General features: G+C 40.2%; 1 protein-coding gene across 5 annotated transcripts in view; it reads left to right on the top strand.

Annotated features, from left to right (window-relative positions):
• FHOD3 (formin homology 2 domain containing 3) overlaps positions 1-5,920 on the top strand; it is a 373,735-nt gene extending 367,815 nt beyond the window's left edge. For all 5 annotated transcript variants that reach the window (XM_030499299.2, XM_030499287.2, XM_030499280.2 and 2 more), the window contains one exon: positions 214-5,920. In XM_030499299.2, coding sequence (XP_030355159.1) covers positions 214-296 — 83 coding nt within the window. In that variant the 3' untranslated portion in view covers positions 297-5,920. The remainder of the gene's footprint in view (positions 1-213) is intronic.
• Positions 5,921-14,985: the final 9,065 nt, after the last annotated feature.

Raw genomic sequence — 14,985 nt, 5'->3', positions numbered from 1 at the left:
GATGCTCCCATGGATTTGGCATAAGGCATTACTCAGTGTTTCTGAACTCGAAGCCCTGAGTGCATAGCAACTTTTGGTTTGACTCAGCTTGCATGTTAACAGGGTGGGTTTTTTCTATCTGAAAGTCTTGTGTAACTATCACTTCTAATCATTTGAATTTTCTTTCTTTGGTTTTGTTCTTTTTGCCTGCTTTTGGAACTTATGATTATCCAGTGAGAAGGACACTAAAGAGCGGACTAACACCAGAAGAAGCCAAAGCACTGGGCCTCATCAGCACCTCTGAGATGCAGGTTTGACATGACGGGAGGTGGTGACGGGAAGAGCCGTTCATCTGAAGCACACAGGCTGACAACTCTTCGGTGTAGCATTGACCTGCCAGCCTCCTCTGCTGCTCCCAACATCCCATCCTCTGTTAGTTCGATTTTAATAAGCAACAAAAAGCAAAACCCCACAGCCAGGGCAGAAGAAGGATGTGCCGCCGCTCAGCACAACATCTGGACAGTAACTGAGGAAGCGTTTGAGTGAAAGGTGAAAGTAGGTGAAAGTATGTGGCGGCTTCTTCTCATGGTGTGTTGGTGTGGGTAGGAGGGGGCTCCCTCCGAGTTATCTGTCGTTATGTGAGCTGTGTTTACTTTGGCTTACCTTGCGCCCTGTTTTAGTCATTGTAAATGTATGGCATTTTGTCAATGCAACAAACAGTCCTTAAAGAGGCAAAATATGTCCTGTTACAGCAACCCCACTTTTCCTGAAGCAGATTCATTAAGCAAAGATGCACAGTCTGTGCAACCCTGTGGTTTGTTGGGTTTTTTATTATTTTGCCACCAAAGAATGTAAAAATCTATGTGTACCTTTGTATATGTACAGAATGAATGTGTGGACATATATGTGCGTGTATCTAGACACATACAGTCATGGTGTGAAATCATGCTCTTGCTGAAGCTAGCTGGACCATGATTTTCACTCTGGGGCCTTACTGTTCCACCTGGACAGGAGGAAAAGAATGTATTTTCATAGGAACTCAGTGTTATTCAGTGGGATTCACCCTGTGGGGCAGGAGATGGCCTGTAATACAAGTGGAAAGTTTAGGATCCTGAAATCATATGTATTAATACACACTCATACTGTACATAGCAGCATGCACACAGAGGAGAGGACATGGTATGCCTCCCTCTTGTTGAGCTATGGCTGTACTGTGCATTTGTACAGTTTCAAAGAGATCTATGCCAACAATTTTACATACTTGATAAATGCATTCAGATGCTAAGATCAAGAAGTTTTGTTCACTTGCCTGTGCCCTTCATGCTGCTTTTCTCTGCTGCAAGATAATGTGGTGGTGATTTTATTTCAAATTGATGGATCTGAATATGAAATGGCCCTGCTAAAAGCCTGCTGTGTTTTTGCTGTCCTTTATTTCTGTGACTATTTTTGGTGCAAGTGGAGAGGGTACCACAGTGAACACTCCAATATGTTTGCCCTTGTCTCGCTGTTTTATAACTGGCTTTTATAACTGCCCTCAGCATGTGTGTTTGAAGAACTTTTAGTCCACTCATCTGCCTTTCAGTGGAGGGACATATACAGCAGTGAAGGTGAATTGAACACAGTCACTCTAGCCAGTGCTGAAGCATTTTGAAGAGAACTGCAAACAACAATAATATAAAAGGGAACTTTTAAAGCCAAAGTCTGTATATGGCCAATTGATCCTCAAGGATGCACAAGATTCTCTTTCCATTGCCTTATCCTCTAAGATTAAGGGTATGTCTGCACAACAGTAACAGCTGAGGCTTCCTCCAAACTAGTTGACTGAGGAACTGCAGCGGTTTAGTCATGGTAACAGTTTGATTTTGGCTGCAAAACACACTTGAAAAGTAGAGTTAATTAATAGCCTAGACTGGGCTCCTAATGCCATAGCTATATTTCTTCTGGCACCCAAGCTAGGTCAGGTACTTCAAGTTATTCAGCTCTCATTAAAGAGAGGAAAATCACTGAAGGTTGTTCAGGGTAGTTAAACCAAACACTAAACCTTTGAAACCTCGGTCATCCGTCACATCGCATTGATCATAGCATCCAAGTGATGAGAGAACCAGATAGCTGAAAACACTGCAATGAGACCTGTGGTTGAGCATCCTATCTATGCTGTCCATCCTCTTGATCGTAACATTTCATTCTTTATCTGCCAATGCCTCAGATCTTCACGTGTCGAAGTCCATGGGGTAAAAAGTCACTGATGAGTAAAGGAGTAAAGGTTCTTAAGGACAGCAATGAGTTGTGGTTTTCCCCGCAGCTTGTTAAAAAGTCAGTTTTTCAGGTAGGCAGAGGGCAGTAGTTGTGTAATTAATAAAATGTGTTGTGTATTTGAAAGCTATGGAAAGGAGAAAGCTGGTTAAGGTACAGAAAGAAGTGGCATATAATTAATTTCACTGTAAAATAAGCAAGTCCTACGAGCATCTGGATTTTAAAGTGGAACTTTATGTGCTGCTCACCATTATGGACTTTTTAAATCTGTCTTAAGAGAGAGGGTGCTTAGAACAAAGAAATGAAGGTAATGGGGGTTTGTGGAGGTCTTTGAAGTTTGAAATGACAGAAAGACACCCTGAATGTAATGGTTATGTTAAACTGTGATACTTGCTAAATGATAAAAGAAGCAAAAAGGCAACAAAACACATCTATGCTGACAGAGGTCCTATATTTGATTAGAGGGAGAAAATCAAATGCATTTCTAAAACTGAATATTTTAAAATATGCTGAATGTGCAAAGTAGGTGGCTCTTGGTGACCACTTGCTAACAGGAAACAAATTTGTGTTTCATTAGTACAGTATCTGTTTGAAATATAACATAGCTGATGAATTACTAACAGTTGGGCATATGTATTTCCAAGAATTGTGCAAAAATTGTGCAAAACTTCTTATGCTCCTTATGGAGGAGAAAATGAAATTTGGGGAATGGGGTTAGAATAAGTTCAGAAAAAAAACAGCTGGTTTCTTTCATTCTCTGGATGCAAGTGTCTTACATCTGAAGCATATTCTTCCTTGTCTGTTTTTGCATTATGTTTGGTTTTCTGTTGCTGCTCTCTATCTGTGAAACCAGTACCCATTTTCCTGAAGAAAAACTTAGTCTTGTTTATGCAGCAGTGTACAGCTCAGATTAATTCCACCATCCTCAGTGTTTATTGCTACCAAATCATCAAACACAGTAACTTTGCAATAGCTGCAGAAAAGATTTCCATTTGGGTTCCCAATAAAAATGGCCACTGACCCGATGTGCTGATTTGTAAGGTGGCAGTATTTCCTCTGGAGTTTGCCAGCATGTCCTACCTGTGGGAACAACATTTGTTCCCCTTCACCTAACTAGTGGATTCCAGATGAAATGGAAGAATTGGTTATATTTGCATGCCTCTGTCTGTCTAACCAGGTTGTAACCTTCAAGTTTTGAGTTGCTGCTGGCCTCTACATCATCAAAAGAGCCCACCATAAGGATGTAATAGTTGTTTTTAAATGTGTGTGAGGTATGGATTGGTTTTGTGACAAATATAAAGGTCTTGGAAACACGATGTATTAACACATGTTCCCATTTCTCATTTATAGTTCCATGAAGGCTGTTTTTAAACACATGCAGCCATAATAACTACCTCCCTTCTCTTTGTCATAGTACCAGTCAGCTGCAAACGTAGTGCCCAGAGTTTTGTACCTCCACCAAGCTCTTGGAGTCGCAGCTGGTGTTCGTTTCAACACCCATCTGCTGCCAATAATTTGTCTGTCCGCCTGCCACCATAATGCCTTCCTGATTCGGATGCTGAGGTAAACTTTAGCATATGAAATGGCTGCCAAAGGGAAGCTACCCTAATTTCCTTTCATCTCCCTTGGTTTTTAAAAGCAGACTGCATACAAATACCTTGTATTCCCTTGTTCCCAGCTGAGGGATAACTTTCAGTAGCAGTTATGTGGCTGCGGTGAAGAAACACCCCCAGGGAATGCTGTGTGCCACAATCGAGAGTGAAAGATCCCTCACAAAAGTTACATTCATCACTCTTCACTTCTCATAAGGCCAGGCACCAGGCTTATGGATTCCAGATGTTTCATAGCCCCTTGGCTGCTACATATGACCCTTCTGTTTGATAGTTACCTGTCCATAATCCAAAATCAACAAAAAGTGTTGTTTTAATGAGGGTCTTTCTTGCTCCAGTAAACACTGGAAACAGCATCAAAAGCAGTTCTCAAAATATATTTCTTTTTCTCTTTTGACCCCCTTTTATTGTAAATCTCTGCAGTCATTGACTGACAGCAAAATAAGGCATCAGTTTTGTAGATAAACAAGACTTTGGCTTAGGTTAATAGAAAGCCGCATGAATATCTAGATAAGAGTGCTCCATTCCCCCTCAAGGTACTAGATAATGTGGCAGGATGACACCTTAAGTCCCCAGTGTGCTATGCTCTATATGTACCACACAATACTGTGTGGGTATTGTTTTCACAATGCTTTGATTTCACTGAGATGAGATGGGGACAAGGTGGTAGCCTACCAGTTTCACATCCTTGATCCTCCCACTACAACTCGTAAGCAGGCGTACACACTGCCTGCCTTCATCTAAAGGGTGTGCAGGGACATGGTGTCCGACAGAAGCACAAGCATATTCCTCTCTTTTTCACTCCTCTGTGCTCACTACACATGTACCACTCCTCTCATCTTCACGGCGGGTCATGTGTGCGTGCATAGGCAAAGCCTGACCCTGTACCGTGTCTGGATGATGGCTTTGTGTTTCCAGCATTGGGATGCAAGAAACACTTGCATAAGCTTCAAGGACAATGACTGTCATGTTCCTCTGCAGGGAAAACTGCCAGGTACTTACAGGCTCGGAAAGAAAATAAACTGAAGCATTTTTGAAAGAGAAAAATGTTTGGTTATAGGGAACTGTTGAAAATCATTTGCAAACACGCGACCAAGATGTAAGGCCTACCTTCCTTATTTTCAACTGGGACAGCAACTGGCTCAATTGGCATTTCAGATGCAATCCCAAGAAGTTTTTGGCAAGCAGTTTAATAGTTACATAGCAAGGAGTATGATGCAAGGAGTTTCAGAGATGTTGTATAGTTTTATGTTTACGCAAAAGAAAACTATTAAAATTATTTCTAATTAGTCCATTTCACATTGAGTGGCAGATAGAGATATATTTTGTTTAATCACTATCTAATACAGAGGCTTCTGTGAAAGAAAAGGTTTATTTGTAGCATTTGGAGCATTTCTCCTTTTTAAAGACTGTCTTTGCGCATATAGTGTCCTTTTTTGTGAGCTGGGAATTGTAAAAAAATGTAAAGTAGAAAAGGACGTGTTTCTTAGACGAAGGAGAAATACTGTAAAATTGTGTAAATGTCACTACTCATGGTTTTTTTCATGGTCTGTGTAGCATAGTGTAAAATAGGCTTTCCAGCAGTGTTATTCTGTGAATTGTAATTTAAAAAACAAGCCATGCATGGTCAGAGATATTATCTACAGGTCCTTTGGTTGAGTTTTGGGGTTTTTTTTGTTGTTTTCTCATTTTAGGTGAATTTGCTTTATGTTAAATTTAATTGTCCATGAAACTGCATTTTTTGTTTCTCAGTTTTATTTCATAAAGAACTTGAATTACTCTTTAAGGTTTTATTACACACAAAGCTCACCTACCGTTTGTATTGATCCTTCAGAGGCTTCGTCACACTTAGTGTAAACGGGGGATGGCGGTGGTGCATGTTTCTTTTTAATGCACTCCTCACTGCCTCTTCTCCCCTTTTTCCTTGTTTGTTTTTCTTTTTTCCTGTGCCATGCAGGGTCAATATGGAAAACCGACCACAGACCTGTGTCCAAAATTTCTTGATATAAGTAGTTAAAAAGCTCACCTCTACAGCATTATGTAAACACATCTTGCAATAAAGCTTTATAAAGCACTGACTGGGCTGATTCTGGTTTTGTTGATGAAGCCAATCACGGGAGCTTTGGTGGGAAATGGGTGGGAAGAGGGGTCATGGGTTGTGTTTTTTCATATCGTCTAAGTACCTGCAAAGCCACTATGTGGACAACAAAACAGCTGCCATTAAACCATCTGGGTGGTCTGATCATAAAAAACTGATCTTTTACTCCTGGTTTCACAGTTCAAGCCTAATTCCTCATCTTGAATGAAGAAAATGAAAATGTGTCTCTGGTTCTCAAGGATTTTGATAATCGAACCCTACAAATCCTCACTAAACATACAGGGTTACTGCTTGCTTCCATTGGCTCAGAGTTGGTTCCTGCCTTAAAAATACTCTGTGCACAGAGCACATTGCAGAAAGGTATGAGATTTATAGAAGCAAATATAGATAAAATGAAAGACTACCTGTGCGCAGGGGAGCGTTTTGGATTGTCTCTGCATCAAGACGTGAAACACTTGCCATGCCTGCTAGGGCTTCATAACTGTAAAGGTGGTCAGTAAACAAAACATGCCTTTAATTCGGCTGAAATACATTTCTTGCATCACTATGGTGTGTAATTTTCTGGTGGCACCTATGAGTGCACCTGGACAGGCAACGATCTTGCAGTTTTCTCTATTTTCTGATGTCTGATTCTTCCTTTTCTGGCAATTTCCCAGCACTTGAGGGAGACCAAGTTGACAAACAGGACAACCCTGGCCCTATGGAGGGTGAGCAGTAGCACAGGGACTCTTGCATATGCTCTGCCCGCAGGTTCGGTGACTACGATGAGGAGAGGTTGTCAAAGTGACACGTAGAAACCCAAAATGCTCAGATTTCCATTGCAAATCCTGCAACAAGCTACTCGCAAATAATGGTTCTTTAAGTTGCACATATTAGAAGGTCAAAATACTTTATTGAAAGACAGCTACGCATGTTTATAGCAGCATCCTGGAAGATAAAGTAGGTTAACTTAGAGTCTGAGAGAGATTTTCACCTGTGATTTATGAGATTGTGAGAGCTGATATAAAATGCTAGGTATGTAAGCCTCCATTGGGAAAAATACCACCTTCCTGCTTTTTAATTAGTTTCTAAAGTTATTTCAAATAAAAAAGGTGCCTTTTGGGATACGGCTGCATCCCTGAAAGAACTGCTTAGCATTCCAGATGCACTGGTGTAAAGTCTAGAGGATGAAAGGCTACTAGCCAGAAATGTGGTAATGCTTTTTAAAATAAATATATAAACCAAGTTTATTGGCCAGACACTTTTCTTTTCTATCACAGCATATCCATTAGCAATTCTAAATTCCAGATGTGCAATGACAATGCGTACATATATTTTTCAGACCTGGTGCCCAGTCAGAACTCATATGTTGTCACAGAGAAGCCTCTGGCCTGTAGTCAGGGAACGAGTAAGTATGTAGATTATCCATTGCACAGCTGCATGCCTTGGTTTATAGACCCTTCAGAACAGTTCGAGAACACCCAACTGAAGAAAAAAATACATTTTTTTTCCTATTATAACTTCTCCAAGTTTTCTGATGGGAATGCAGTTTGCAAAAAGGGAGAGGGCTGTTCTTGAAGCTTTACCTCTTGCAAGTTTCTTCACAAGAAATGAGGAATGATGGCTGCACTCCATTAGTCAACTGTCTGATGAGATGGACCTCTGCTGGGAAATCCTGAGAGAACACAGTCTGCGTGAGGTGTCACGCCAAAGAGGGCCTCTCTTCCCAGCCTTTCCTCAATGGTTTTTGAGCAGCAGACAGACTTACCCATCTGCAGAGGTATTCTGCTCAATAATAACTGCTTTTCAGTTCCCAGGAATCAAAGGGGCTTTTCTCCTTTCCAGCACTCACCCCTCTTCCACTGATCCACCAAGCTGCTCTCTTGTTTGAGCTGAGCCAAGAGCCCTCCACTTATTTTTATTACTATTCCATCTTGAGAACACCATGGAGCATGTCAGTGTACAGAAGATGTGTAACAGCACTGGGGAGGGTCAGACCCTTTCTGTGTCCCAAATAGGACTCCTAGGATTACCGGGTACATCCTGCTCTATTATTTCTGTAACGATGATGAGAAAAGCTTTAAGCTTATGTTAAAATCTTTCTTACAAATAAGTTTATAGCCCTCTCTTGGTGAGTGTGCAGATCTCTCTGCCTAGACAAGAGACAAAACGACTAGTCTTTACTTCTGTATATATTTTCCTCTGTTTGATCCGTGCTTAAGGTAATACAAGAAGAGCAGTATGAAATAAGCAACAAAGAAAAAGAAAACATCAGTGAAATCCAACGGCACTTCAAACTGTACAAATGTGAACGCAAAGGTGAGGTCAAGGCCATGTCATAGCCTCCAGTAAATATTGTACTGGATCTGTCACAAGGCAACATTAGCTAAGCTTGTCTTGGGAAGAGCCCCACCTTTGCTTAACAGCAGTGGTTTAAAATCTTCTCCCTGGTATGGGGAGCACAAAAGCCCTTCCAGAGCCAGGCAGAGCTCAGGTGAAGGGCCGACAGGTGGCAAATGCTCTGGAGCATATCCGTCACCTCAAAGGCATGTGCGGTGACTGGCACAAATGGATATAAATGTTTGTATTAAAAACCTTGGAGTAACCTGTGAAAACACATTTGCAGGTATCTAAAAGGTACAGCAGGGTGAAAATTCTCCTTTTTAATAAAGCAATGAAATATTCAGACCCTTGAACGAGAGCTCAAAAAAAAAAAAAAAATGAATCCTCCTTCCATCCATGTCCAAGCTTCCTATAAATATGCAATGGGAGGCTTAAATAATCTTGGCAAGACACAGCAAAGGAAAATTATTGTTAAAAAGGGGCCCTGGATATCATTTCAACAAACTTTTTCCCCACATAAACTTATGGAAAATTATTGACCTCATAGCAAAGTCAAGAAAGAAAGAAACTTCTTGCAAAATGCCAAGATATACCTATTTGAACGTGAACTAGACTGCCTTGACATAGGTTTGTCTGGAACACCTCCCAAGAATGCTGCATTAACTAAAGGGAACAATAGCTGTTGCAGATTAATAAACAAAAATCTAAATAATCACAGTGTCAACAGTGCTGATCTATATAAAGCTAGCTGAATAGGTATATGAGTATAATGATAAAGTATATTGAATATCAGGCACTAGTGACTGAAGCCAAATGAAAATTTGATGCTATTGGCTCTGTGAGCAGTGGAAACAGCCTGACGGACTTCAGTGAGATTGAATCAAGCCCCCAAAGATAACTATTAGAATGTTAATCTTGATGGAAAATTGAATTGTTTCTCTGACAAAAAGACCCTAAATCATTTTAGTCTGATCAGTTTCACTGGGGAATTTTCTTTCAAGTACAGATAGCACACTATAGCCTGAAAACAAGAGTGAATCCTTGTTTCCAGAGAAATTATCTCAAATGTGTTCAGATTACAAGCTTGTGGGATGAAATACAGCTATCATCCAAAATTATATAGTCTGGAAATTCTATGCCTTTTTAGAAGCCAAAAAATGGCAAAGTCTGAAAACAAAACAACCTGAAGCAGTCAATTGCAGTATTTTATTTTTTTCACTATGGGACATGACAACCATTAAAATTCCTCATAGGGAAATAAAATTTTAGTATAAACTCTATCATTGTCACAGAATTCTTTAGCATGTCTTTGCAAACAAACACTGGTAGATGGGTTACTAGAAACTAGTAACTTTAAGTTTAAGGCTGGTCTTAAGAACGAGTGGTATAAGAAGTTTCTTGCCATGCAGTTTTGCTTAATGTCATACTTCCTTCTCTAAATCTGCATCCTCCATGCAATGTTAACTTACACCATCTTTAGGGTTATTCTTTCCTATGGTGAGAAAGCCTTAATGACAAAGACAAGATTCTTATTTTGATATGCAGGTGAACCCACGAAGGAAAACTGAAGAGAGAATTTTAGCAGCCCCACTTCAAGTGTTGGACTGCGTGAAGACCAGATGCAGGAGTAACTCTAAAGGCTGGGAAAGGGATTTTAGCTGAATGTGCAAGGTAGAAAGGCTGACTTTTAGAGAAGTTGTGTATTAATTAAACGACATGAAAACAAGAAGGGGATGGATTATGACCTGTGTGACTCTTAAGGAGAGAAAGGCACTGTGCAAGAGAAGCTTGGATTCCTCAGCCTCTGGCATCAGAGTACAGGACTCTTCTTGGGGTGATCACCAGCAGCTTTGTGGCCTGTGACTCTCCTGTTTTCAACATCTATTATTGAAGCAGCAGCAGGCACAGAAATGGCCAGCAATTCTCCTTGGTAAAGGATACTCTTCCCTTTTCTCACATCGAGTAGCCTTAGGGGTCCTTCAAGTAACATTGTGTACCTTTAGGATGGCTAAAATATTGATAAGTGCTACTAGAACTGATGAGGTCAAGGAAGAGAACAAGCTGGAGGCTGCAGACAAGATGCCAGAGTCTTTCAACCCCAGCAAGGGAGCGCAGAGAGGCCTCTCATTTCAAGGGAATTGAATATTGTGGAGACGGCTGCACTGTGCTTTATGTTGCACAAGACCTTGGTAAGAAATATTTCAGTCATCAGCTGGAAGGATTTGGCAAATGTCTATCTCCCCTATGCAAGCAGAAATTAGAGGTGGTTCTGAATGCTCAATGAAAATGTGCGGTTGGTTTCTCCCCTTGTAGCCAGGGATCTCACAAATACCACTAACAGAACCTTTGGTTAAACTTGGGATTGTTTTCTTTTTCATCAGTCACTCTTTGTGCACCCTGATAAAGTTATCTCACCTAATAAACCATTTGGGCCAGCAGAGACCAGGCACAGGTTAACGCAATTCATCCCCAGCTGCAAAAACTGATCAGAGGAAATAGGAAGATGGGAGTCAAAGAGCTCTGTGGTCTCCTCAGTTGGACTGTTAGCAGCTTAACTTTCTCCTTGGCGGTGAAAAGGGTGTAACTGTGGAGAGAAAGCTGTCTTACTGCAGTGCAGAAAATGTATATGTTTTCTGCATATAAGGACCACAATTTGCAGGAAACTCTAAAAGTCTTTACAAAATGTATGTTGTTCCTGACAACATTGCCATCTTTACAGTGTTCAGGGGTAGTTTTCTTGCGAAGTCTGAGTTTGAAGAGAATAAAAGTCATTGAAAAACATTTCTAACTCCAGGTAGGTAGTGGTTGGCTTCCTCTTTGATCAATGTAAAGGTTCCAGTTATTCATTGTCTTATGTTTTTGTTTCTGGGTTTGGGGGTTTTTTGGCGATAGGTTCCAGGAATTTGTTGCACATGATCTATAAATTTCCTTGTGTGGTCTCTCACACCAGCGTGCTGACCCAGGACTAAGAACAGACTCCTCAGATTAGGTCCCTGACAACACACAATGTCCCAAGTAATATCACTATGATCCCTTTCTATGCTTCCTTCCTGGGATCCAGAAATAAGTAATCACATACAGGCCCATTGGGTTGAAGTGCTCATTTTCTAATGTCAGCTTAATACCCAATACAGAAACTACTGCTAGCAAGTGAGGAACGTAGGTAAGCTGATGCTCTTTTCTATTTCATGCAGAAAATTTTCTGGTTGGGTTCTATGGTTACTGCCACAGAGAAATGTAGTGACTATGTACATGGATGCATAATTTTTGAATAGGTGATGGATTAAATTCTGTAGGCAATCATACCTACTCAGTTCTGATGACTTGGCAGATAAGCAGAAAACAGAATATGTGTTTCAATTACTACTCCTTTATTCTGATATCTAGCAAGATTTTCTTGCACTTTTATGAGCTACAGGTTTAAGCTGTCATTTGACCTCACAGCACAAACTGATGGAGAAGAGAACTTCTTTCTCTGCTTTGAATCACATCTTTGCAATTTGGAGCTGTAAATGCATTTCAGAGTAGACTGTAGTACCATTAGATACAGAATTGTTTATACAACCCTTAGTCATGGTTACTGATCAAGATGTTGAATCAGGCTGATGCTTGAGCTCAGTATAACTACAGTATAAAATAGCACTTTGGTACAACAACAAGGGGAAGAAGCAATCTTTGCTTGTTTCTATTTTAAAATGTGAATGCAACAGTGCATTAATGTCAGAAAATTTCTGGCTGTCATTAAAGCCTACATTATTCTTAAGTGGATTTTCCACTGTAGATCCTTTTCTGAGGTATTTTGACTTTGTACCACATCATAGCAATTGACTTCTTAAAAACCATGTGATTCTTAAGAGCAGCCCTGTCAACATTTCAAATGTTGCAACCAACCAATTCAGGTCTCTTAATTGAGAGGACAGTGGTTGCAGGATAACTGCCCTCTGGCATGTGATTTCAAAGTCTTTACTTATACTTGGCAGAAATTACATTATCCACAGCTTTGGAAAGAACTTTTGGCTGAAGTTTCTGGCTGTGACAAACCTCATGAATATGGTTATACCCAGAGGGTAACTGCAATTGAAGTAGACCATGAGGCTTTGGAGACCTTTTTAGTGTTTTAATGATAGTCTTCTCTAGCTGTCACCTCTGAAATTTTAACGTTTGTGTATGAGGCTACAAAATATCCCTCCCATCTAAAATATATGTCTTTTAGATTATAATGGACTGGTCACTGCTGACCTGTGCAGCTGCATTAGTTGCAACTGCTACAGTTTCATTGCGTGTGTAAACAAGGTGTTTAGTATTTAATTGTAGGCCAGTTGCATCCCAATACAAAATGCCAGTGACTATTTGAGCACATAACTGTTTGCCCAGATGTTCATACAGTGCAGTTGAAATGAAAAAACAAACAAACCAAACCCAGCCCAACCAAACCAAATGATTCTAGAAGAAGGTCCTGAAAGCTCCCGCAGGGACTGTGGTTGATTTCACACTGTAGTATACTGTATGTTTGATTAACTTCTCATCAAGGACACTTCTGAAAAGCAGAGCTGATGCCACACCTCACACAGGTGACAAGACATCTCAAGTCATCCAGACATCACCTGGAGGAGCACCTCGTAGAAACAAGCTGGAGTGCTTAGGCAAGGCTTTATGAAGCTGGAAGGCAGCTGGCACTAAGTGAGTGGCACTCCCTCTGTTTATGCTGCAGATCACACTTTGGCCAGGAACAAGCAGATGACCAAATTTTGCTGTGGGTCTACACGAGTAGCTCCCAAAGACCCGAAAAAAGCAAAGAATGTGTGTCTGAAGGGAAGATGAAACTAGTGCCTTTAGAGCATGAGAAGTCCAGCTCAGAACAGGTAATCAGCACTTAGTGTAGATAAGGAAGAAGTTCTTTACTGTGAGGGTGGTGAGGGACTGGAATGGGTTGCCCAAGGACGTTGCGAATGCTCCATGCCTGGCAGTGTTCAAAGCCAGGTTGGACAGAATTTTGGGTGACATGGTCTAGTGTAAGGCATCCCTGCCCTCCAGAGGGTATTGGAACTGGATGATCTTAAGGTTCTTTCCAACCCTAACCATTCTATGATTCTTTGATTCTGTGATTCATATTGTTCTTTGCACACCTACTCAACCTCTAACATGTGTCAGCAGATGATAGTCATGAAAAAAGCGACCTTTGTAAACAGACATCAACAGCACTTGGGCTTTGGCACTGTATAGGTAAGTACATGTTTGATGTGTTACAAAAAATTGATAATGCAGTTCCTTTGCATGATAGCCAAAAATCATAGAATCATAGAAATCAAGCAACTACAGCTGCCCTCATTGTACCAGGAGAGCCTAAGAAAAGAGTTATGGGATGTGGAGCACTGGTGGGATGGTTCAATCCACTTGCATGTTACAACAGCACCTTAACCTGATGGAGTAAAGAATATCACAGGGTCCACATGCAAAGTGGGTAGGACAGTGGCTATACTGTTTACAGATGCAGCTGTGCTATTCTTACGCTTTGCTGTCATGTGTAGATCCATATGTTCGCTTTGCCACTAACGTGGCAATCACTGCTGCATTGATATCCTAGTCTGTTGGAATACAGCACATGAGAAAACCAGCTCTTAATGCATTTGAAGTGCTCTGTTGATGCTTTATAGCATCCACTGGTATTAAAATGAAATGGAATTCCTTTTAAAGAGCTAAATGCCTTCCAGAATGCCTAATATAGATTATATCTGCTTTGTTACTTTTATAATCCAACCTTGTTTTTCTCATCAAGTAATGATCAGTAGTTTGCTTAAATGAACTTATTTCCTAGGTCCAGCAGGTTTACCCTTCACTGTCCCTGACTCCTGTACAGTGTTTGCATTCTGGAACCCTGCTGGTATTCAAAGTATTATTAAAAGTTCATTCCTCTGAACTAAAGATCCTCAGTAAAAACTTTCAGGACTTTTACATTTTTGGGCCTGATTATTTCTTCTGTTTCTCTCTTACTGCATACTGCTTAGAGTGGTTAAAAACTTACTTTTCTCTTACGAAATGAATAGTTCATTCTGCTTCTTTACAAATGCAGAACAGAAATACTAATGGCATGCTTCTGCCTTTTCTCCGTCAACATTCCTACATTAACAGTTAATAAGCTACACTTTTGCAAGGATTAATGCCTAGTCTATGCAAATTTCTTCACATTTATAGCTCTGCTAGTCATCATTTCTGTTTCTACCATCATCTTTTTTTTCATTTGACATTTATCACCTTACAGATTTCACTTTATAACTAGAAAACTGATGAGCTTTTAGCCAAAGTTATCTTCTTTCCTCATTGGAAAATCAGGAAACCCGATTATCTAATCAACAGCTCTCACAGAACTCCAGTTTTCATTCACAGTTTTCTCTCTAAATTTTCCATGTAACTTTTTTCCCTCTTTTAAATTTTTCAGACTTAAATACCAAAAATAATACTGCATAGAGCTATTCTCTCTGCATACATAAGCTGGTTATGATCACAGTGATTTAATATATTTTTATCTGTCATTAAAATGTTCAAAAGTTAGAAAGTGTTAGAGAGTTATAGGGGTGGGATTCAGTTACAGTGAACATCCAAAAAAAAGTCATGGTCATAAATAATGAACATGGCAAGGTTCTTGAACAAATTCCCATACTTATCTACTATGAGATTTATTGGGTAAAATGTAAAATTATAAAAATGTCAGTAATCACAGTGCAC

This window comes from Strigops habroptila, chromosome 1 (assembly GCF_004027225.2).
Source record: "Strigops habroptila isolate Jane chromosome 1, bStrHab1.2.pri, whole genome shotgun sequence".
In the NCBI taxonomy this organism is placed as follows: domain Eukaryota; kingdom Metazoa; phylum Chordata; class Aves; order Psittaciformes; family Psittacidae; genus Strigops; species Strigops habroptila.
The sequence above is the reverse complement of the archived record's forward strand: the minus strand, read 5'-3'. Positions and strand labels throughout refer to the sequence as shown.